The sequence below is a fragment of the Musca vetustissima genome, unplaced genomic scaffold, assembly GCF_032173495.1.
Source record: "Musca vetustissima isolate MV318-11 ecotype Yass unplaced genomic scaffold, APGP_CSIRO_Mvet_v1 utg24951, whole genome shotgun sequence".
Lineage (NCBI taxonomy): Eukaryota > Metazoa > Arthropoda > Insecta > Diptera > Muscidae > Musca > Musca vetustissima.
This window is the reverse complement of record NW_026884436.1, coordinates 13099-38152: the sequence shown is the minus strand read 5'-3', so window position 1 is coordinate 38152 and position 25054 is coordinate 13099. Positions and strand designations below refer to the sequence as shown.

The 25054-nt window shown below is 35.1% G+C and overlaps 2 protein-coding genes across 2 annotated transcripts; one reads left to right on the top strand and one right to left on the bottom strand.

Moving 5' to 3' along the window:
• Nucleotides 1–1060: 1060 nt before the first annotated feature.
• LOC133331444 (WD repeat and FYVE domain-containing protein 2) lies at nt 1061–2297 on the top strand. Its single transcript, XM_061539836.1, has one exon. It carries the CDS (start codon nt 1074–1076, stop codon nt 2295–2297), a length of 1224 nt encoding a protein of 407 aa, XP_061395820.1. The 5' UTR covers nt 1061–1073.
• Nucleotides 2298–4452: 2155 nt separating this feature from the next.
• Nucleotides 4453–5375, bottom strand: LOC133331446 (dolichol-phosphate mannosyltransferase subunit 1). Its single transcript, XM_061539838.1, has 3 exons — nt 5269–5375; nt 4954–5164; nt 4453–4872 (listed from the first exon to the last, which is right to left on the bottom strand). The coding sequence occupies exons 1-3, from the start codon at nt 5373–5375 to the stop codon at nt 4462–4464; spliced, it is 729 nt and encodes a 242-aa protein (XP_061395822.1). The 3' UTR covers nt 4453–4461.
• Between the last annotated feature and the right edge of the window lie 19679 nt (nt 5376–25054).

The following is a 25054-nucleotide window of genomic DNA, read 5'->3' as shown; positions in this document are numbered from 1 at the left end:
TGGACCATACCAATACGGCTTCAGACCCGGCAAATCCACCATTGATCACATTGATCACGAAAAACACATCGACACATTCCACCTATTCGTCGACTATAAAGCCGCATTCGACAGCCCTATCCGTTCAAAGGTGTATAAAGCCATATCTGCGTTTGGCATTCCTGCAAAATTAATACGGCTATGCAGGATAAATTTAACTGGCACAAGATCAGCATTTAAAGTCGGAAATGACCTTCAATACCGAATGAGGATTCAGACAAGGTGACAGTTTGTCGTGTGACATTTTTAACATCCGTCTTGAAAAGGCCATACGAGATGCAAATGTGTACAGAAATGGCTCTTTGTACCAAACAGCATATGTTACTCGCCTACGCCGACGACATCGACATAATGGGTTGAACATTGAAAACGGTAACAGCCACCTTTGAACAAATTGAGAAGGAGTCTGCCAAAGTGGGTCTGACAGTAAATGGCGAGAAGCCCAAGCTGATGGTATCAGCGCCAAGACGTCCAGTAAACTCGGACCAACTGTGAAACTTGAGAATTACAGCTTCGAGGTAGTAAAAGATTTTATACACCTTTATTTAATTAATTTATTAATTTTTTATTTTAATTGACAATTGAATTTAACGCCCATTGTCGTCAACCATTATCGATTACTGCAAACAATCGATAGTTATTGTCATATTGCAAACGTCATCTCTGTGCCACAATGACAACACAACACAGAGTTGTATTCTCTTTTTGCGTACACAATTTGGTACATTTTTAATAATTTTGTGGAGACAAAAATTCCAATACAAATACAATACCCCCTCCTTGGCGACCCCCTCTCTCTCTTATAGTATTTACACCGTACAAATTGTACAGAAAAACAAATCAAATATTTTCTGTTTGACACATCACTGACATTCGAGATTTTTTTTATTTGTTAATTATCAAGTTTTTGCTGCTGCAGCTGCGGGTGGAATTAAATCAACGAACGGCAAATTGTCCAAAAAATATTGCAGTGATTCATACGCCCCCCGATATTAAGTAGACCAGTGAAATTAGTTTATTCGGAAGCGATAAATATGGCAGCGGAAATAAAGCCCTCGCCCAAACGCAACGAACGTTTCAGCAGCAAAAAACCAGAACTGCTGAGCAAATTGGAGGGCAGTGCCGATGACATTAATGCAGCTATACTAATACCGGGCGAGAATGGTGTCATCAGTGTGTCAGACGACAAGACCATTAGAGTGTGGTTGAAACGAGACTCGGGCCAGTATTGGCCCAGCATTTGCCAATTTATGCCCAGTGGCTGCACTTGCCTCTATTATTTGCAGGAAACACGTCAGTTGTTTGTCGGGCAAGAGAATGGCACGGTAACGGAGAATACCCTGTCGGAAGATTGCAACCGTTTGACATTTGTTCGCGACCATTTGGCGCATCAGGCCCGCGTTATGGCTGTGGTCTATTCGAAGCCACACAATTGGGTGTTGTCGTGCAGCAAAGATAAGACATTCGCCTATCACTGTTCGGAGACTGGCAGGCGAATTGGTCAGTACAACTTCGAGACACCCTGTACGGCGCTGCAGTTTGATGCTCCGGCCAAATATGCATTTATTGGTGATCATGCCGGTCAGATAACCATGTTGCGTTGTGACACCCAGGGTGGGGTGCAGCTGATAACCACCTTTAAAGGCCACACGGCAGCCATACGCTGCCTCAAGTGGGTGGAGGGGCCTCAACTACTGTTCAGCGGAGCTTGCGACCAGGCCGTTATTGTTTGGGATGTGGGCGGTAAACGTGGCACCACCTACGAACTGCAGGGCCACAAAAACAAGGTCACCTCCCTGGCCTATGCCAATCACACGCAACAGTTGATTAGCTGTGCCGAGGATAATGTGGTCGTTTTTTGGGAAATGAATGCCATGCGCAAAGAAGTTCCTAACTGGGTTGAATCGAACAGTTGTCAAATCTGTAGCCGTCCATTTTTCTGGAATTTCCGTTCGATGATGGATCAAAAACAAATCGGTTTGCGTCAACATCATTGCCGCAATTGTGGCCGGGCCATATGTGATAATTGTTCGCAGAATCGTATCAACATACCGATAATGGGTTTCGAGTTTGATGTGCGGGTCTGTAATGCCTGTTACAATGAATTGCATGCAGTGGAAAGGCCATCGCTGGCCTCATTTCATGATGCCAAACATTCGATTGTCTATATGGATTTGGAGGAGGAGCGCAAACGTCTGCTGACCGTTGGGCAGGATCGTGTTATTAAGATATGGGATTTGAATACCATTTGGGAGTAAAACAAGAGGAGGGATGGAATGACGAAAGAGAGAGATGGTAATTCTATAATTTCAAATTATAGATAATCGAAAGAAGGATATCCCTTATATATTTACAAATCGAAACAGAAAAATATTAACATGTGTAGAAACAACAAAACAAAAAACAAGAAAATCTTTATAAACTATTATTAAATAATGTAAATAAAGTATTAATATTTAAGGACTGAAAAATCAACAACAACAAAGAAAAAAGAAAAATCAAATGTTCTATTATATTATATATGAAAAATATATATAAAAAATAATTTGGTGTTTTTTTTTTCTAATAAACAAAAATTTAAAAAAATGAAACAAATTTTTATAATTTGTATTAAAAATATTAAAAAATATTTTTTAATAACAAAATATGGGATTTTTAAAGTTTTTTTTAAATAGTAAAATTTTTATTTTTTTAAATGTTCCTATCAAACAGATTTTTTTCAATTAGGTTTTTATTAATTTTCGTCAGCTTTATAAAAATATTCATATTCTCGTTTTTTAATGTTTACAAACAAATATAGAATTAAAAACCATTTTTAATTTTTTTGTGGAATATTCCTATAATTTTTATAATTTTTTTTTTTTTTTTGAAACAGCCGTAATTTTTTATAATTTTTTTAAATTCCCACAATTTTTATATATTTTTTTATAAATTTAATTAAAATACCATATATTTTTTTAAATCTACGCCGATAAATTTCTCATTTCTCGAAAAAATATTTTCTAAAAATCCACACTTTTAAATTATTTTTGAAATCAACGTCTTTTAAAAAATATGAAAAAAAATCCAGGCCATAAAAAATATTTTGTGAAAAATCCAGGCCTTCCAAAAATATTTTTTAAAAAATCAAGGCCTTGAAAAAAATATTTTTTAAAAAATCAACGTCTTGAAAAAACATTTTGTAAAATATCCACGCTTTTCAAAAAATATTTTTTAAAAAATCAACACTTGAAAAATATTTTGTAAAAATTCACGCCTTTGTAAAAATCCACGCTTCGAAAAAATATTTTTTTTTATTTCAGGCTTTGAAAAATAATATTTTAAAAAATACACGCTTTGAAAAAATATTTTTTCAAAAAAGCCACGCTTTAAAAACTTTTTTTTCTAAATCCGCGCCTTGATTTTTTTTTAATCCACGCATTGAATACTTTAGTTTGTTAAATCCACATTGAATTTTTTTAAATCCACGATTTGATTTTTTTTTAATCTACGACTTGAATTTTTTTTTGATTATTATCTGTGAGATAATGCACCTAAGCAACTATTATCTTCCAAATAATAGACCTAGGTGGTCATTATCAAAGAAAAAATGGTCCTAAGTCCCATGGACCCACGTGAAGATAATCTGTGGGATAATAGATCTACTGTGATTTTTATATCTGAGATAATTGACACAATTTACCATTATATACTTTCTGAGCTTTGAGATAAAGACCATTATCTCTGAGATAATGGACCTCAAAGATAAAGGACATAAATGACCAGAATCCCAAAGGTAATGGACCTATGTGACGATTATCTTAAAGATAATGGAATTAAGGGGCCATTATCTCTAAGATAATGAGCCTAAGGGGTCATTATCTCAAATATAATAGACGTAAGGAACGATTATATTAAAGATAATGGTCCTAAGGGGCCATTATTTTAAAGATAATGTTCCTAAGGGGCCATTATCTTAAAGCTAATGGGCCTAAGCTCCCATTATCTCAAAGATAATGGACCTAAGCTCCCATTTTCTCAAAGATAATGAGCCTGAGGGGCATTATCTCAAAGATAATGAACCTAATGTGCATAATCTCAAAGACAATTAGCCTGAGGGGGCATTATCTCAAAGATAATGAACCCAAGTCCCATTATCTCAAAGATAATTATCTATAAAAACTAATAAAACTATGTTGTCACTACCTTTGAAATAGGTTAACGAAGTGGCCAAAATTTCATAAATAATGGACCGAATAGCCCACAATATAAGAAAAACTCCATTTGTTAGCTGCTCCTTAAATGACTACATACTTCAAATACTATGTATTTTTATCTAAAAATGCAAATAAATGAAATTAATCTTTATTACAAAAAAGGAAAAAATTCTGGAATCTGTTGCACTTATCATCTTTTTCATTCTTCCATCCTCTCCGTCGTGCCTTACGTCGTGGCAAATAAATACAACAAATTCTTGGCAAATTGAATTATCTCCGTTCCACCCAATTTCGATTCACCATAGACGCGGTCAACGAATGTTATAGGCACTTCACCAATTGTATAGTTCAATTGACGGGCACGCACTAACATTTCCATTTGAAAGACATAACCTTTGGAGACGCAACTGGCAATGCACTTTTCCAGCGCCCGTTTCTTATACAAACGGAATGATCCTGTTAAATCGGAAGCCCTCGGACGCAGCAGTAATTGGGACAAGAAGTTGGCACCTCTTGATATTAACTTGCGTTTGAAATCCCATCCAAAGACACCTCCGTCACCCATGTAGCGAGTACCCGACACTATGTCATAGTCATGTTTCTTTTGCAATTCAATGAATTGGGGAATAAATTTAGGCTGCAACAACAATAAAAAGAAAATTTAGATAAAAATTTGGGCTATACAGGAAATATGGAAATATATGCAAATTAGACTTACATGATGACTCAAATCCGCATCCATAATAATAATAAAGTTACCGGTGGCATGTTCAATGCCATGTATATAGGCTGTGCCCAAACCCAATTTACCCTTACGTGGCCTCAGCAATATCTTGTCTTCACCATAGATTTTTTGCAAATCCTTGGCCACCTCCAAAGTGCCATCGGGACTATTGTCATCAATGATGATAACCTCGAATTGATAGCCACTGGAAATATGTGTACATTAATTATTAGCTGTGGATCACACTGAAGCAACAGTCACCGGCATTTTTGGGACCGAGAAGGCTTCCCTTATCCGCGGATCACTTACCTTGCTGTCATATATTTCATGATCAGCCATATTATAATGGGCAGATTATCCTTTTCATTATAGGTGGGGAGGAGGATACTGTACTTGGACTCAACATCCTTCGTCATGATGTATTATTTTCTCTACTTTCCTTTTTAATCCAATTAATACCAAAAAAATCAGCTTGTTATCAGAGAACTCGAAACGAAAGAACCAAACTTAGTTAAAAACGTTCCACATACATTGAAAGAACCAATCATAATTAAACACGTTCCACATGCCTACTGAATGATAAAGAACGTAACGGCGACGTCAGTGTATTGTTGTCGTGTCAAATTGAACGCAGTCTATACACATAAGGGAACCATGTGAACTAGGGATAAGAAAGACGACTAAAATCCAAGGCTTGGACTTTTTATAAATATATTTTAGAGATTTAGCCAAGGCGTGGACTTTTTAAAAATATATTATGCAGATTTAGCCACTGCGTGGATTTTTTAAATATATTTTTTGGAGATTTAGTCAAGGCGTGGATAAAAAAATTTGTCTTTGAGATTTAGCCAGGGCATGGATAAACAATTTTGTCTTTGAGATTTAGCCAAGGCGTTGATATAAATTTTTAAGTTCTGAATTCGGTCAAAATAGATCCTTTTTGGGCATAGCCATTAAAGTCCCGCCTAATTTTAGGTATTTGGACGCCCTCATTTCTCTGAAATGTACACTTTGCACCCGGAGGACGAAAAAGAACGGAAAATCTTCAATATAGGTTCGTGTTTTGGACATAATGTCGGGCGCCATTATTCAAATTTTGGAGATTTCAGAGGCGTTTTCCAAACGAAATAGCTGTATTTCGAATACTTTGAGAATAAACTGCCTCCTTGGAGAACTTAGGTCCATTCTATTACATAGCCCCCTTAAACAGGGTTCCACACATTTAAGTTGCTTTAGCTGTTCCAGCCACATTGGTATAACGTCGGTCGCCATTGTTGAATTTTGAAGATTCCAGGGGAATTTTCCAAACGAAGTTGCTGCAATTTGGAATATTCGAGTACTCAGAGGATAAAATACCCCTTGGAAGAAATTTTTCAATTTAGGTTCATGCTACGACCTAGTCCCATATAAAGGGTCCGTGGCTCTAACGGTCCTAGCCACTTTTTATCTCTTGGGACAAATTTTCCAATTTCGGTCCATGCTACGACATAGTTCCCATATACAGGGCCCGACACATGTAAGTTGCTTTAATAGTCCACATTTTCCAAGCGAAACATTTGACAGAAACATTTTTTAAAAGTCCACGAATTTTAAATGTTCTATTAGAGTTTATTAAGTTTGAATTTTAAAGGTCTTAACCTCACTTTAAAACGATGTGGCTGGTATTAGGATTTTCTATATCGTGACAAGAAACGGATCCACAATATTTTGGATTTTCTAGTTGATTTTTTACCAACTAATACCTGCGCAATTTGGTAGAGGGTATATCGAGTGGGCCTGACCGAATTTTCAAGACTTTTTTTTTACGGTTTGGAGAAGTTTTTGTAGCGTAGCAGATGGAATCTGAAACCTGTGACTTGGTATTTCGGATTCTCAGAGTATAAAAGACACTGAGCTGAATAGTAACATCGGGTGCCAATATTAGAATTTGGGAGATTTCAGAAGCATTTTCTAACCGAAGTTGTTGTAATTTGGAATTTCGAGTACTCAGAGGATAAAATACCCCTTGGGAGAAAATTTTCAATTTAGGTTCATGCTACGACATAGTCCCCATAAACATGGTTCCATACATTTAAGTTGTTTTAGCGGTTCCAGCCGCATTTTCCAAGTGATGTGGCTTGGTATTTTGGGTTCTCGCAGTGTTAACGAATCTGAGATATCGTCGGGCGCCATTATTGCAATTTTGAAGTTTCCAGAAGTATTTTCCAAACGAAGTTGCTGTAATTTGGTATTTCGAATACTCAGAGGATTAAATACACCTTAGGAAAAACTTTTCAATTTTGATTCATGCAACGACATAGTCCCCATATACAAGGTTCTGCTCATTTAAATTATTTGAAAGGTCTAAGCAGTTTTTTCTAACCGATATGGTTTGGTAGTTGTAGTTCTCAGAGCATAAAATAGTGTGGGTTTTTAAAAGAGTAACGTCGGGCGCTATTATTCAATTTTTGAAGGTTTCAGAGGTATTTTCCAATCGAAGTTGCTATAATTTGGTATTTCGGGTACTCAGGGGATGAAAGACTTCTTGGGAGAATATAGGTCAAATGATACGACATAGGTTAAATGCTAGACATATACAGATTGTGGCGCATTTTAGGTACCCTTTAGGTCATAGCAGCATTTTTTCCTATTGGTTCTGAGAGTATAAAATACTCTATGTCTTTAGATGAGTAACGTCGGGCGCCATTATTCAGTTTTTGAAGGTTTCAGAGTTATTTTCTAATCGAGTATTCAAGGGATGAAAGACTTCTTGGCAAGACATAGGTCAAATGCTAAACATATACAGAGTCTGGCCCATTTTAGGTACCTTATAGCTCATAGTCGCATTTCCCCCCATCAATATGGCTCTAATTTAGTATTTTGGGTACACAGATGATAGAAGTTCTCTGGCGGAAATACATTTTAAGATAGGTCCATGTTTTGAAATATTATAAGTATTTTAAAGATCCAAGCCGCATTTGTTTTAAATCGAAGTGGCTGTACTTTTTATTTCGGATTCTCAGAGGATAAAAAGCCTTGGCCTTGACAGAAATATTTTTTAAAAGTCCACGAATTTTAAATGTTCTAAGTTTGAATTATTAGAGACATTTTAAAGGTCCTACCCCTGATTTAAAAAATAAGTGGCTGGTATAAGGGTCCTCATTTTCCTGACAAAAAAAGTTTTGGCATAGCTCATTACCATGGATCCTCAACATTTTGGATTTTCTAGTTAATTTTTTTCCCAACTAATATCTGTCGCGAATTTGGTAGAGGGTATATCGAGTGGACCCGACTGAATTTTTAAGATTTTTTTTACTTTTTGGAGAAGTTTTTGTAGCGTAGCAGATGAAATCTGAAACCTGGGGAAGACCCTTATCGCCTAAACCAACAAAGGTTCAAATACATGTAGAGGTTCATAAGGAACTATGTGAACCACTTTATGTTTGTTCCATATGGTTCATTTCACATGTCCCACAGGGTTCATTTCAGCAGTTACTAGTTGGGACTACTAAGTCGAAATGAGAATGGGGATATTACAAGGGCAAAATATTTAAAAAAAATGTACGCATTGGTTAAGGTCTCCAAAAATGAATTTTAAAAATCCACGCCTTGGCTATGGCCTCCAAAAATGAATTTAAAAAATCCACCCCTTGTTTAAGGCCTCCAAAAATGAATTTTAAATTGGTACTTTGTGTACTCAGAGAATAAAAGAAATCTTGGGTGTTCAATTCAATGTAGCCGTTCATTTTAATGAACTATGGGAACCCCTCGTTGTTTGTTCCATAAGGTTCATTTCACACGGGATTCACTTCAGCAGTTATTAAAAGGGATTACTTAGGCGCAATTTGACGATATTCTCGGCTAGACCTCCAAAAATGAATTAAAAAAATCCACGCCTTGTTTTTAGGCCTCCAAAAATGAATTAAAAAAATCCACGCCTTGTTTTTAGGCCTCCAAAAATGAATTAAAAAAAATCCACGCCTTGTTTTTAGGCCTCCAAAAATTAATTTAAAAAAATTCACGCTATAACGGTAATTACCCTTTTGACATTTGCTGGTTTGCCTGCGCATGCCCATTTCCACCCCTTATTTATGTGTTTGGAAAATTGTCAAAATTGTTGTTATTTTTTGTTTTGTTGGTGGCTGTCAAAATATGAGTGAGAGAGGGAGAGAGAGAGAGTGAGTGATTGGTCTAATCAGACAACGAGGAAAACCAGTCACCAACAAGGGTTGACTTAAGAGCTTAGCCTTTTTTTCTGTCCTGGTCGGAAGTGAAAAAAATTAAAATAAAATAATTGAAGAGAAAAATTTAATAAAAAAATTATTTAGAAAATAAAGAAATTGTGAAAGTGAAGTGAAAAATTCGAGAATAAAAAATCATTAAGAAAAAAAAAAATTAAAGAAAATTAGAAGGAAAATTTGTGAAAATATTTTTGGTGCAGTCGGGGAAAAAATTAAATGTGTAACAAAGTGTGTGTTTACACAAAGTGTGTGATTGAGTGAGTGATTAAAAAAGAGGGGCAAAAGGGAAATACCCTCCACCTTTTCAAAAAAGAAAATTAATCAAGTGAATTGCTTCACTTGAAAGTGAAAAAATTAATTTTATTCAGAAAAAATCCGCAACAAAATCGTTATCATTCGCAGCAGCAGCAGTACCATCCTAGGCCAGCAGCAGTAGCAGCAGAGTCCGCCCGCCCCCTTCAAAACGTCCATGCAAAACAGCAGCAATGTCTAAGAAGATTCCTTTCAATGTGGTATTTGCCTCCGGTAAGTCAGTCCGGTATTGGCCATTAATCTCGATGGGTCAACACACATACATACGTATGTATGTGTGCCCTTATGTAAACTGAGGCCCAAAAAAATTAAAAAACAAAAATTGTAATAAATATTAAATTAACTTGTACTTAGTATAGCTGTGATTGTGTGTGTGTGATTTTTATAAGGTCACAAAGAAGGTCCTCAAAGAAGTTCGAAAACATCTGACTCTATTCGCAGACATCGACACACACACACACACATTCCGCAACTCATATCCCATTACCTTGTGTGTGACACATTTTTTTGGTTTTGCTGTTGTTGTTGTGGGAATTTTTGATTAAAACAAACGAATCCCGATTGATTGATTTTTCCATTTGAATTCACCATGATGATCCTTTTTGGGGGGATGGAAAATAATTCCTGATTTATGGTCACAAATTAACACCTTTAAGGGTGAGCGACGTGCTCGGCACGTGTGGGAGTGATTTATTATGGAGTTTTATAGGGTGTTGAAATATTTAAATACAACAAATAAATCCTGTTCTAGATGGAGACCTCCTGAAAAAAATCATTTAAAAAATCCACGCCTTATATATGTCCCCGAAAAAAAATTCATTTAAAAATCCACGACTTATATATGTCCCCGAAAAAAATCTTTTAAAAATCCACGCCTTATATAGGCCTCGGAAAAAATTATTTAAAAAATCCACGCCTTATATAGGCCTCACAAAAAAAAACCTCCAAAAATTATTTTTTTAAAAATCCACACCTATTTTTTATTAAATTTATTTTTTTATAAATTTATTTTGAAATGGCAATAATCGAGGTTAGTTTAATATTTTCGGCATTCTAGGATAACCCATCCTGGGTGGATCATATTTCATATACTAAAATGAAAATATTCAATTAAAAATTTAATCATTGTTGAGGAAAATATTTCAACCCACCTTCTCCTCATTGCTAATCGGTTTACGGGCATCGGCGGGACCAAATGTCATGGCCTTCAGGAGACCCATGCTAAGGAAAATGCCTAAGAATTTCATAGTCCACTTGTTGCTGTTAATCGGAGCCGATGATAATATCAACTATAATAGAGTGAAATATCGGCACGTGCCTTTATAGCGAAGATACGCTCTGTTCAGAGATCCAAAGTAATTCCATTTGCAGTCCATAAAAAATAATTCTTATATAACATCAGTGTGGTGGTTTTGGATTTTCCATTGCAATTTTTTTGCTTTGGAATTTTTAGTTCTTCAACCGCAAATATTTCAAATAACTATGAATTTTAAGCCTTAACCATGGAGTGGATTATTTAAAATTCATTTCTGGAGGCATTAACCAAGGCGTGGATTTTTTAAATTCATTTTTGGAGGCCTTGACCAAGGTGTGGTTTTTTAAAACAAATTTTTGGAGGCCTTAACCAGGGCGTAAGATTTTTAAAATTGATTTTTGGAGACCTTAACCAGGGCGTGAGTTTTTTAAAAGTTATTTTTGGAGGTCTTAACCAGGGCGTGGATTTTTTAAAATTTATTTTTCGAGGCCTTAAACAAGAAGTGGATTTTTTAAATTAATTTTTCTATGGATTTCCAAAGAATTTTCAAAATACTCATTGCGGTTTAATGCGCACCTTTGTACTGCCAATAAATAAAATCCGCTTCGTAATCAATCGATTAGTTTCCGCTTTGCAGTTCTGAAGTCAAAATGCAGTTCATAAATGTGTGGCTCGGTATTAGCCTAGCTGCTGCCCTCATCATAACTGCCATGGGGGCTAAGCCAGTGCCTTCTTCCAAAATTGTCGATAACTATACGCCACATCCGAATGGTCCATGCCGTATGCTACCTTCCCGACGCGCGAAGAAATCCACTTAGAATATTTTCAAATATGTAAAATCAAATTAAATTACATTTAATAATTTAAAAAATAAATTCTCAAACACGTACCACCAATAAAATAAATTAATAATTTGTATATTATTTTAAAAAGAATGCACAAGTTTAATTTATAGCCCTAAGCATCGGAACAATAGCATTCATTTCGAAAAATAATATTGTTCGCATCTCAACATAGAAATAAAAATGGAATTTTCAAAAATTTGCATATTTATTGGGCTATTACTGACGCTATCCATGACTACGGTCATGGGATTCCAAAGGCCTCAAAAGGTTTGAATTCGATTTTTTTTATTTTGGAGATTTTAATAGGATTGATTATTTTTTTCTCTAGAGGGTAAGATTTAATGTACCAGAATCGACCAGAGGACCTCGAAGTGCTGCTGGTGATGCCTACTGGCGGAGGGCAAGGAATTATTAGAAAAATAATAATGTGTGAATAAAATTATTTAAAAAATCCACGCCTTATATATGTCCCCGAAAAAACTGATTTAAAAAATCCACGCCTTATATATGTCCCCGAAAAAACTGATTTAAAAAATCCACGCCTTATATATGTCCCCGAAAAAACTGATTTAAAAAATCCACGCCTTATATATGTCCCCGAAAAAAATAATTTTAAAAAATCCACGCCTTATATATGTCCCCGAAAAAAATGATTTAAAAAATCCACGCCTTATATATGTCCCCGAAAAAACTGATTTAAAAAATCCACGCCTTATATAGGTCCACGAAAAAAATATTATTTAAAAAATCCACGCCTTATATATGTCCCCGAAAAAAATGATTTAAAAAATCCACGCCTTATATATGTCCCCGAAAAAAATGATTTAAAAAATCCACGCCTTATATATGTCCCCGAAAAAAATGATTTAAAAAATCCACGCCTTATATAGGCCTCGGAAAAAATTATTTAAAAAATCCACGCCTTATATAGGCCTCGGAAAAAATGATTTAAAAAATCCACGCCTTATATAGGCCTCGGAAAAAATGATTTAAAAAATCCACGCCTTATATAGGCCTGGGAAAAAATTATTTAAAAAATCCACGCCTTATATAGGCCTGGGAAAAAATTATTTAAAAAATCCACGCCTTATATAGGCCTGGGAAAAAATTATTTAAAAAATCCACGCCTTATATAGGTCCCCGAAAAAAATGATTTAAAAAATCCACGCCTTATATAGGTCTCGGAAAAAATTATTTAAAAATTCCACGCCTTATATAGGCCTGGGAAAAATTATTTAAAAAATCCACGCCTTATATAGGCCTCGGAAAAAATTATTTAAAAAATCCGCGCCTTATATATGTCCCCGAAAACATGATTTAAAAAATCCACGCCTTATATAGGCCTCGGAAAAAATTATTTAAAAAATCCGCGCCTTATATATGTCCCCGAAAACATGATTTAAAAAATCCACGCCTTATATAGGCCTCGGAAAAAATTATTTAAAAAATCCACGCCTTATATAGGTCCCCGAAAAAAAATTATTTAAAAAATCCGCGCCTTATATAGGCCTGGGAAAAAATTATTTAAAAAATCCACGCCTTATATAGGCCTGGGAAAAAATTATTTAAAAAATCCACGCCTTATATAGGCCTGGGAAAAAATTATTTAAAAAATCCACGCCTTATATAGGCCTGGGAAAAAATTATTTAAAAAATCCACGCCTTATATAGGCCTGGGAAAAAATTATTTAAAAAATCCACGCCTTATATAGGCCTGGGAAAAAATTATTTAAAAAATCCACGCCTTATATAGGCCTGGGAAAAAATTATTTAAAAAATCCACGCCTTATATAGGCCTGGGAAAAAATTATTTAAAAAATCCACGCCTTATATAGGCATGGGAAAAAATTATTTAAAAAATCCACGCCTTATATAGGCCTGGGAAAAAATTATTTAAAAAATCCACGCCTTATATAGGCCTGGGAAAAAATTATTTAAAAAATCCACGCCTTATATAGGCCTGGGAAAAAATTATTTAAAAAATCCACGCCTTATATAGGCCTGGGAAAAAATTATTTAAAAAATCCACGCCTTATATAGGCCTGGGAAAAAATTATTTAAAAAAACCACGCCTTATATAGGCCTGGGAAAAAATTATTTAAAAAATCCACGCCTTATATAGGCCTGGGAAAAAATTATTTAAAAAATCCTCGCCTTATATAGGCCTGGGAAAAAATTATTTAAAAAATCCTCGCCTTATATAGGCCTGGGAAAAAATTATTTAAAAAATCCACGCCTCATATAGGCCTGGGAAAAAATTATTTAAAAAATCCACGCCTTATATAGGCCTGGGAAAAAATTATTTAAAAAATCCACGCCTTATATAGGCCTGGGAAAAAATTATTTAAAAAATCCACGCCTTATATAGGCCTGGGAAAAAATTATTTAAAAAATCCACGCCTTATATAGGCCTGGGAAAAAATTATTTAAAAAATCCACGCCTTATATAGGCCTGGGAAAAAATTATTTAAAAAATCCACGCCTTATATAGGCCGGGAAAAAAATTATTTAAAAAATCCACGCCTTATATAGGCCTGGGAAAAAATTATTTAAAAAATCCACGCCTTATATAGGCCTGGGAAAAAATTATTTAAAAAATCCACGCCTTATATAGGCCTGGGAAAAAATTATTTAAAAAATCCACGCCTTATATAGGCCTCGGAAAAAATTATTTAAAAAATCCACGCCTTATATAGGCCTCCACGCCTTATATAGGCCTCGGAAAAAATTATTTAAAAAATCCACGCCTTATATAGGCCTCCACGCCTTATATAGGCCTCGGAAAAAATTATTTAAAAAATCCACGCCTTATATAGGCCTCCACGCCTTATATAGGCCTCGGAAAAAATTATTTAAAAAATCCACGCCTTATATAGGCCTCCACGCCTTATATAGGCCTTGGAAAAAATTATTTAAAAAATCCACGCCTTATATAGGCCTCGGAAAAAATTATTTAAAAAAATCCACGCCTTATATAGGCCTCGGAAAAAATTATTTAAAAAAATCCACGCCTTATATAGGCCTCGGAAAAAAATATTTAAAAAATCCACGCCTTATATAGGTCCCCGAATAAAATTATTTAAAAAATCCACGCCTTATATAGGCCTGGGAAAAAATTATTTAAAAAATCCACGCCTTATATAGGCCTGGGAAAAAATTATTTAAAAAATCCACGCCTTATATAGGTCCCCGAAAAAAATTATTTAAAAAATCCACGCCTTATATAGGCCTGGGAAAAAATTATTTAAAAAATCCACGCCTTATATAGGCCTGGGAAAAAATTATTTAAAAAATCCACGCCTTATATAGGCCTGGGAAAAAATTATTTAAAAAATCCACGCCTTATATAGGCCTCGGAAAAAATTATTTAAAAAAATCCACGCCTTATATAGGCCTATAGGCCTCGGAAAAAATTATTTAAAAAAATCCACGCCTTATATAGGCCTATAGGCCTCGGAAAAAATTATTTAAAAAATCCACGCCTTATATAGGCCTCCACGCCTTATATAGGTCCCCGAAAAAATTGATTTAAAAAATCCACGCCTTATATAGGTCCCCGAAAAAATTGATTTAAAAAATCCACGCCTTATATAGGTCCCTGAAAAAAATGATTTAAAAAATCCACGCCTTATATAGGTCCCCGAAAAAAATGATTTAAAAAATCCACGCCTTATATAGGTCCCCGAAAAAAATGATTTAAAAAATCCACGCCTTATATAGGTCCCCGAAAAAAATTATTTAAAAAATCCACGCCTTATATAGGTCCCCGAAAAAAATTATTTATAAAATCCACGCCCATCGGAGAATTTTTCTCTCAAACAGTCCAAGAGCTGCCTCATCTGCAATTGTCGTGGACAACTAATGCAGAACTTATTAAGAGATGATGGAGATTGCCTAGAATATGGTGGCGAATTTCGAGGAAAAGTAGGGGTTCGATTCGTGTTAGCATTCGTGAAATGTGAACGAACCTTTTTGTTGCTTGAATGATTGACGTTGTCAATACCACGATCCACAATCACTTGGATCGTCTTAGAGAGAAGATGTGTTGTATGCTTGGTCCCGTTAGACGTATTTTACGTTCCGACTGGGGACTTTTTGTTGCATGTGCAACATATGGTGCGCCAATATGGCACACCGCAGTAACAGGATATGGATATCGAAAGATATTATCATGCCAGCGAATTATGATGTTGGCTTGTATGCCGCACGGTATCAACCGAAGCCATGCAGGTATTGTTGGGTGTACCTCCGCTCGACCTGGAAGTGATACGTGCAAACGTATCATTTCCGGCGAAAAGAGGTCTACACCTATAGTCCCCAATGACTGGGCGGTGGAAGGTATAGAGCGATTGAGTGTTCTAGAACGTAAAGCTGAGCTGAACGAGTTTGTAATCTCTAGATGACAATCTAGATGGAATACTTGTGAGAATGGGAGTGTAACATTTCGATTTATCCCGGATGTTACATTTGTTGCGACTAACTCCGATTTTGGTTTCGGCCTCCATCTGGGCTTCTTGTTGACGGGTCATGGGTCTCTGAATGCATTTTTGCATAGGATAAACGTGACAGATGCAGAAATTTGCAGCTGTAGGACTCCAGTGGAGGACTGGCTTCATGTTCTCTGCTCATGTCCCCTGTACGAGGATGTGAGGAACCTGGAGTCCATGGGTATCGTTGACGTTGATGGCCAATGGGATGTTAGTCGTGTGCTATCCACTAGTTCAACTCGTGCTAGCATAGGAGAATTTGCCAATACGGTGTTCCGACGTCGCAGAGCAATAGCTTAACAATACTGTTGTATTGTGAAGCTGTTCAGGCTTAGACGATTGATTTGTGTGGAGGTTACCAGCTCCCTTGTCACTTAAGACAAAAATAAACTAGTACCGGCCGGAGGTTGTCCGGAGCCACGGGTGTCAGGAGCCCCTGAAACAAAGGTTTATTTTTCTTTGCTTTTTTCATAGTATGTTCGGTTTTCCGAGTGTGGACAACTAACCCGATGCCTCAACCCATTTTTTTATAGTTCTTATGGGTGAACTCGCGGCACATATTAGCTCACTATTTCATCGGGGAGATGAAAATAGCTACCCCAGGTGGCACCACGGGGAGATCAGTGTCCACAATTGAGATGAAAGAGCGACCAAGATAAGCCTGGACTTTGGCATGTTAAAGCCAATCAGAGCCGTTGCTTGGTATCTATTATCCCCTACCCCACCTTTTATATGTCCCCGAAAAAATAATTTTAAAAATCCAGGCCTTGTTGAGGCCTCCAAAAATTTTTTTTATTCAATTTAAAATTTTCTATTTTATCCCCATTTCCTGGATGAAGAGGAGGATCTTTGACCTCCAGATTTTTTGGCCTGATGTTGTTTAAAGGCCCGTTGGAAGATCTAAAAAATTCAATTTTTTTCGTAAATTTCGCTAACATTTTTCAGTCGAATACCTACCATATTACCGACAGCACTATGCAACAGCGCATTTAGAATTAAAATCAGGCAGAATACAAATATAAGGCACTTCATTTCCAAAATATGGTTTGATGGTTTCCTCGATCAGTTCCTAGGGAAGTCTGAAGAATTTTTCTGAGGTGGCAGAGATTTTTGTTTTTCAAAAATTATTTATTTTTTTCTGATCATGTTTCAGAATAATTTATTTTGATCGTTAAAATAGTTCGAAGTTCTGCAATGTGACTCTGCATTAATTGGTGCTCTTTTCTGTGGGGATATTTTTTCCGGATTGAATTTCAAATGTCGATCTCTGCTAGCCTCGTTTGTATTGGATGTGTATTGTTGATCGGCTCTTTTGCTCCGGTCAATGCAGGAATCGTAAGTTCAATTTTTTTTTTAAATATACATTTCAAAATTTTTTTAATTTTATTTTTTATTATTTTCAGTGGGATAGAATCAGTGGTTTTTATAAAGCCTACAAAGCCTGTAAATCGGCCACATGAATTATGAGTTGGATTCAAATGCAATGGGAATAAATTCAATTAAAATTTAACCTTTGTAAAAAATATGGACATTTTAAAATAAATTTCAAAATTATTTTGTTTTTGGACACATCAAAATAGGCGTGGAGTTTTTAAAAATATTTTTTCAAGGCCATAGCCAAGGCGTTGATTTTTTAAAAATATTTTTTCAAGGCCATAGCCTAGGCGTGGATTTTTTAAAAATATTTTTTCAAGGCCATAGACTAGGCGTGGATTTTTTAAAAATATTTTTTCAAGGCCATAGCCTAGGCGTGGATTTTTTAAAAATATTTTTTCAAGGCCATAGCCTAGGCGTGGATTTTTGAAAAATATTTTTTCAAGGCGTGGATTTTTTAAAAATATTTTTTCAAGGCCATAGCCAAGGCGTGGATTTTTTAAAAATATATTTTCAAGGCCATAGCCAAGGCGTGGATTTTTTTAAAAATATTTTTTCAAGGGTCTATCAAAGGCGTGGATTTTTTAAAAATATTTTTTCAAGGGTCTATCAAAGGCGTGGATTTTTTAAAAATATTTTTTCAAGGGTCTATCAAAGGCGTGGATTTTTTAAAAAATATTTTTTCAAGGGTCTATCAAAGGCGTGGATTTTTTAAAAATATTTTTTCAAGGGTCTATCAAAGGCGTGGATTTTTTAAAAATATTTTTTCAAGGGTCTATCAAAGGCGTGGATTTTTTAAAAAATATTTTTTCAAGGGTCTATCAAAGGCGTGGATTTTTTAAAAATATTTTTTCAAGGGTCTATCAAAGGCGAGGATTTTTTAAAAATATTTTTTCAAGGGTCTATCAAAGGCGAGGATTTTTTAAAAATATTTTTTCAAGGGTCTATCAAAGGCGTGGATTTTTTAAAAATATTTTTTCAAGGGTCTATCAAAGGCGTGGATTTTTTAAAAATATTTTTTCAAGGGTCTATCAAAGGCGTGGATTTTTTAAAAATATTTTTTCAAGGGTCTATCAAAGGCGTGGATTTTTAAAAATATTTTTTCAAGGGTATATCAAAGGCGTGGATTTTTTAAAAATATTTTTTCAAGGGTCTATCAAAGGCGTGGATTTTTTAAAAATATTTTTTCAAGGGTCTATCAAAGGCGTGGATTTTTTAAAAATATTTTTTCAAGGGTCTATCAAAGGCGTGGATTTTTTAAAAATATTTTTTCAAGGGTCTATCAAAGGCGTGGATTTTTTAAAAATATTTTTTCAAGGGTCTATCAAAGGCGTGGATTTTTTAAAAATATTTTTTCAAGGGTCTATCAAAGGCGTGGATTTTTTAAAAATATTTTTTCAAGGGTCTATCAAAGGCGTGGATTTTTTAAAAATATTTTTTCAAGGGTCTATCAAAGGCGTGGATTTTTTAAAAATATTTTTTCAAGGGTCTATCAAAGGCGTGGATTTTTTAAACAATATTTTTTCAAGGGTCTATCAAAGGCGTGGATTTTTTAAACAATATTTTTTCAAGGGGATATCAAAGGCGTGGATTTCTTAAAGAATATTTTTTCAAGGACCACTACAAGGCGTGGATTTTTTAAAAATATTTTGTCAAGGGTCTACCCAAGGCGTAGTTTCTATATAAGGCGTGGATTTTTTAAATATTTTTTCAAGGGTCTACCCAAGGCGTGGATTTCTTAAAAATATTTTTTCAAGGGTCTATCAAAGGCGTGGATTTTTTAAAAATATTTTTTCAAGGGTCTATCAAAGGCGTGGATTTTTTAAAAATATTTTTTCAAGGGTCTATTTTTTAAAAATATTTTTTCAAGGCGTCTATCAAAGGCGTGGATTTTTTAAAAATATTTTTTCAAGGGTCTATCAAAGGCGTGGATTTTTTAAAAATATTTTTTCAAGGGTCTATCAAAGGCGTGGATTTTTTAAAAATATTTTTTCAAGGGTCTATCAAAGGCGTGGATTTTTTAAAAATATTTTTTCAAGGGTCTATCAAAGGCGTGGATTTTTTAAAAATATTTTTTCAAGGGTCTATCAAAGGCGTGGATTTTTTAAAAATATTTTTTCAAGGGTCTATCAAAGGCGTGGATTTTTTAAAAATATTTTTTCAAGGGTCTATCAAAGGCGTGGATTTTTTAAAAATATTTTTTCAAGGGTCTATCAAAGGCGTGGATTTTTTAAAAATATTTTTTCAAGGGTCTATCAAAGGCGTGGATTTTTTAAAAATATTTTTTCAAGGGTCTATCAAAGGCGTGGATTTTTTAAAAATATTTTTTCAAGGGTCTATCAAAGGCGTGGATTTTTTAAAAATATTTTTTCAAGGGTCTATCAAAGGCGTGGATTTTTTAAAAATATTTTTTCAAGGGTCTATCAAAGGCGTGGATTTTTTAAAAATATTTTTTCAAGGGTCTATCAAAGGCGTGGATTTTTTAAAAATATTTTTTCAAGGGTCTATCAAAGGCGTGGATTTTTTAAAAATATTTTTTCAAGGGTCTATCAAAGGCGTGGATTTTTTAAAAATATTTTTTCAAGGGTCTATCAAAGGCGTGGATTTTTTAAAAATATTTTTTCAAGGGTCTATCAAAGGCGTGGATTTTTTAAAAATATTTTTTCAAGGGTCTATCAAAGGCGTGGATTTTTTAAAAATATTTTTTCAAGGGTCTATCAAAGGCGTGGATTTTTTAAAAATATTTTTTCAAGGGTCTATCAAAGGCGTGGATTTTTTAAAAATATTTTTTAAAGGGTCTATCAAAGGCGTGGATTTTTTAAAAATATTTTTTCAAGGGTCTATCAAAGGCGTGGATTTTTTAAAAATATTTTTTCAAGGGTCTATCAAAGGCGTGGATTTTTTAAAAATATTTTTTCAAGGGTCTATCAAAGGCGTGGATTTTTTAAAAATATTTTTTCAAGGGTCTATCAAAGGCGTGGATTTTTTAAAAATATTTTTTCAAGGGTCTATCAAAGGCGTGGATTTTTTAAAGAATACTTTTCTAGGGTCTATCAAAGGCGTGGATTTTTTAAAGAATATTTTTTCTAGGGTCTATCAAAGGCGTGGATTTTTTAAAGAATATTTTTTCTAGGGTCTATCAAAGGCGTGGATTTTTTAAAGAAAATCTTTTTCAAGGGTCTATCAAAGGCGTGGATTTTTTAAAAATATTTTTTCAAGGGTCTATCAAAGGCGTGGATTTTTTAAAAATATTTTTTCAAGGGTCTATCAAAGGCGTAAATTTTTTAAAAATATTTTTTCAAGGGTCTATCAAAGGCGTGGATTTTTTAAAAATATTTTTTCAAGGGTCTATCAAAGGCGTGGATTTTTTAAAAATATTTTTTCAAGGGTCTATCAAAGGCGTGGATTTTTTAAAAATATTTTTTCAAGGGTCTATCAAAGGCGTGGATTTTTTAAAAATATTTTTTCAAGGGTCTACACAAGGTGTGGATTTTTTAAAAATATTTTTTCAAGGGTCTACACAAGGTGTGGATTTTTTAAAAATATTTTTTCAAGGGTCTACACAAGGCGTGGATTTTTTAAAAATATTTTTTCAAGGGTCTATCAAAGGCGTGGATTTTTTAAAAATATTTTTTCAAGGGTCTATCAAAGGCGTGGATTTTTTAAAAATATTTTTTCAAGGGTCTATCAAAGGCGTGGATTTTTTAAAAATATTTTTTCAAGGGTCTATCAAAGGCGTGGATTTTTTAAAAATATTTTTTCAAGGGTCTATCAAAGGCGTGGATTTTTAAAAATATTTTTTCAAGGGTCTATCAAAGGCGTGGATTTTTTAAAAATATTTTTTCAAGGGTCTATCAAAGGCGTGGATTTTTTAAAAAATATTTTTTCAAGTGTCTATCAAAGGCGTGGATTTTTTAAAAATATTTTTTCAAGGGTCTATCAAAGACGTGGATTTTTTAAAAATATTTTTTCAAGGCCATAGCCAAGGCGTGGATTTTTAAAAATATTTTTTCAAGGGTCTATCAAAGGCGTGGATTTTTTAAAAATATTTTTTCAAGGGTCTATCAAAGGCGTAGATTTTTTAAAAATATTTTTTTCAAGGGTCTATCAAAGGCGTGGATTTTTTAAAAATATTTTTTCAAGGGTCTATCAAAGGCGTGGATTTTTTAAAAATATTTTTTCAAGGGTCTATCAAAGGCGTGGATTTTTTAAAAATATTTTTTCAAGGGTCTATCAAAGGCGTGGATTTTTTAAAAAATATTTTTTCAAGTGTCTATCAAAGGCGTGGATTTTTTAAAAATATTTTTTCAAGGGTCTATCAAAGACGTGGATTTTTTAAAAATATTTTTTCAAGGCCATAGCCAAGGCGTGGATTTTTAAAAATATTTTTTCAAGGGTCTATCAAAGGCGTGGATTTTTTAAAAATATTTTTTCAAGGGTCTATCAAAGGCGTAGATTTTTTAAAAATATTTTTTTCAAGGGTCTATCAAAGGCGTGGATTTTTTAAAAATATTTTTTCAAGGGTCTATCAAAGGCGTGGATTTTTTAAAAAGAACAAACAAAGTATTTTTATTTTCAATATTTTATTAGGGAATTAAAAAATCCAATTAAATTTTGAAAAAAAAAACTTCACAACATTGGCCCGGCAGCTAATCCCCGTTAATGAAATTTTTATTTCATTATGCCATTGGCTGAGGACTACGTGGCCGTGTTGGTCTTTGTTGAGGTGGTCGGGTGGGGCTGGGTGATCTACGTGTTGGGCTGGGTGGTCGCCGTGTAGGCGAGTCGGGTACATTAAATCGAACAGTCTAAAGGAAAACAAAATTAATCAGGAAAAAAAAAATAAAATATATACTACCTTTTTCTCTTCCGTGTACATCGGAATACCAGCCTCTGCGGCACTAAGTACCATGGCCAGTAGGATGGTCAGACAAATAAAAATGCCCAAGAATTTCATGATAGCGATAGTATTTTTCTTAGCTTTATCAAGGGTTTTCACTTATCCAAAGCTTTTATAGCCAATGGATATTGATTCAATATTTTTTTGTGGTCATTTAGAGGTTGAAAATAATTCTAGCGACATATTTGTGGTTGGCAGAACTATTTGAAACTGATTTTTTTAGTGTTTGCTTTGGCGGATGTACTCAAGAAGTACAAAGCCGATATTATTGCCTTACAGGAAATGCGATGGAAAGGGACTGCGGTAAGTATATCAGCCGCCAAGACACGAGATGTGAATTTTGTTGCGGATTTATGGTTAACAGGAGAATAAAATACCTCGTCTCCTCGATTCACTCCAGTAGATGAGCGAATTGCTATAATCCGTATAATAGCGAAGTTCTTCTACATCAGTCTCATTTGTGCCCATGCTCCGACCGAAGATAAAGATGAACATACCAAAGACATATTTTATGAGCTCCTAGAAACAGTATATGATCGCAACCCTGGCCATGACATTAAAATTCTTCTAGGAGATTTTAATGCGAAAATCGGAAGGGAAATATCTTTATCTCCACCGTCAAAAAATTCAGCCTCCATGAAGAAACATCAGACAACGGTATGAGGTTGATTAACTTCGCGGTAGCAAAAAACATGGTAGTTAGCAGCACGAGGCCACCTGGATTTCTCCAGATCAAGCAACGAGAAATCAAATTGATCATGTTGTGATAGACGGAAAGCATTCATGCAGTGTATTAGACGTTCTATCGATCCGAGGAGCGAATATCGATACGGACCATTACCTTATGGCAGCCAAGGTACGCACCCGTCTTAATGTAGCAACAAAGGTGCGATCTAATGTAACACGGAAACTTGACGTCGAAAAGCTGCAAACACAACAGATAGCAGAAGCCTACTCCGTTCAACATACCCAACTGCTTGACGAAAGCACCCCTTGTCCCGATAATAATATAGAAGCACAGAGGTAGAGATTTGCCCACTCCCTACAAACTGCAGCAAAAGCAACACTTGGGTACCAAAAACCACCACCAAGAAACCCATGGTACGATCAGGAGTGTCGTAATACTACTGATGTGAAAAACGCAGCGTATAGGGCAAACCTGCGGACATAACTATCGGGAGTAAAGTAGAGTGGAGAAACGTATTTTCAGAAAAAAGAAGAAAGAACAAGAAAAACGTGAGCGTAAGCAAATCGAGATGTACAGGAGTCAGAATGAAGCACGTCCTCCTGTATAGATAAAGAAGGAAACCTGGTGACAAATAATGACAGAGTGCTGAGGATCTGGAAGGAGCATTTTGGAAAACTTCTGGTATCAAATAGTAGCAGTGAAGTGGATACTCCAGAACCAATACGAGATGACGGTATATAATGTATACCACCTAGCCAAGATGAAGTCAGAATAGCAATCAATCGGCTGGAGAATAATAAACAGGAGGTGCCGATGGGATAACTTTAACTGACATAAAATCAGCATTTAAAGTCGCAAAGGACCTCTCAGAGCCCTACACCGAACGAGGATTCAGACAAGGCGATAGTTTGTCGTGTGACCTTTTTAACATCCTGCTGGAAAAGGTCATACGAGATGGAAAAGTGAACAGAATTGGCACTCTGTACACCAAACTACACATGTTACTTGCCTATGCCTACGACGACATCGACATAATGGGTCGAACACTGAGACCGGTAACAGCCACCTTTGAACAAATTGAGAAGGAATCTGCCAAAGTGGGTAAGGCAGTTAACGGCGAGAAGACCAAGCTGATGGTATCAACGCGCAAGACGTCCAGTAAGTCTGAGTAAGCAACTCAAAAGCGAGGCCACCTCCCGCCAGACCAAACTCATACTCTACAAGACGCTGATACTACCCGTGCTGTTATACGGATCTGAAGCATGGGTACTTACGCAAGCAGATGAGGCAGCTCTTAGAGTGTTTGAGAGAAAAATTCTCCGAAAGATCTATGGGCCGATCTGCGTGGACGGTGAATATCGCCGTCGAATGAACCATGAGTTGTATCGGCTATTCTCGGACATCGACATTGTTAGATGTATTGAGCTGCAGCGACTATGTTGGCTAGGTCATGTTGTGAGAATGGATGAAGATGCCTCAGCCCAAAAAAGGCATATAAAATCGCACCAGCTGATGGATCACGCAGAAGGGGAAGGCCAATAATACGTTGGAAAGATCAAGTCGAAGACAACATCGCCAAAAATGGTCTTTCAAATTGGAAAAACTGCGCGAAAGACCGACGCGTCTGGAAATCTTTTTAAGCTCGACTTGTGGAACGAAAGTTCTGTCACAAGCCAGCTAAGTAAGTATGTAATATAAGGCGTGGATTTTTTAAATAACTTTTTCCGAGGCCTATATAAGGCGTGGATTTTTTAAATAAATTTTTCCGAGGCCTATATAAGGCGTGGATTTTTTAAATAAATTTTTCCGAGGCCTATATAAGGCGTGGATTTTTTAAATAAATTTTTCCGAGGCCTATATAAGGCGTGGATTTTTTAAATAAATTTTTCCGAGGCCTATATAAGGCGTGGATTTTTTATTATTTTCATTTTAATATTTTCAAAATTTTTTCTACAATTAAAATTTTCATTTTCCTTCAAAAATTTTGGCAGCAATGGCTCCGCCCATACCTTCA

What these genes read in the sequence shown, in the direction of transcription:
- LOC133331446 (XM_061539838.1), bottom strand. Translation starts at nt 5,375, where the DNA reads ATGACGAAGGATGTTGAGTCCAAGTACAGTATCCTCCTCCCCACCTAT. An exon ending in ATGAAATATATGACAGCAAG is followed by an intron (nt 5,165 to 5,268) that starts GTAAGTGATCCG and finishes ACATATTTCCAG; the next exon opens with TGGCTATCAATTCGAGGTTA. An exon ending in ATGCGGATTTGAGTCATCAT is followed by an intron (nt 4,873 to 4,953) that starts GTAAGTCTAATT and finishes TTGTTGTTGCAG; the next exon opens with CCTAAATTTATTCCCCAATT.
- LOC133331444 (XM_061539836.1), top strand. Translation starts at nt 1,074, where the DNA reads ATGGCAGCGGAAATAAAGCCCTCGCCCAAACGCAACGAACGTTTCAGC.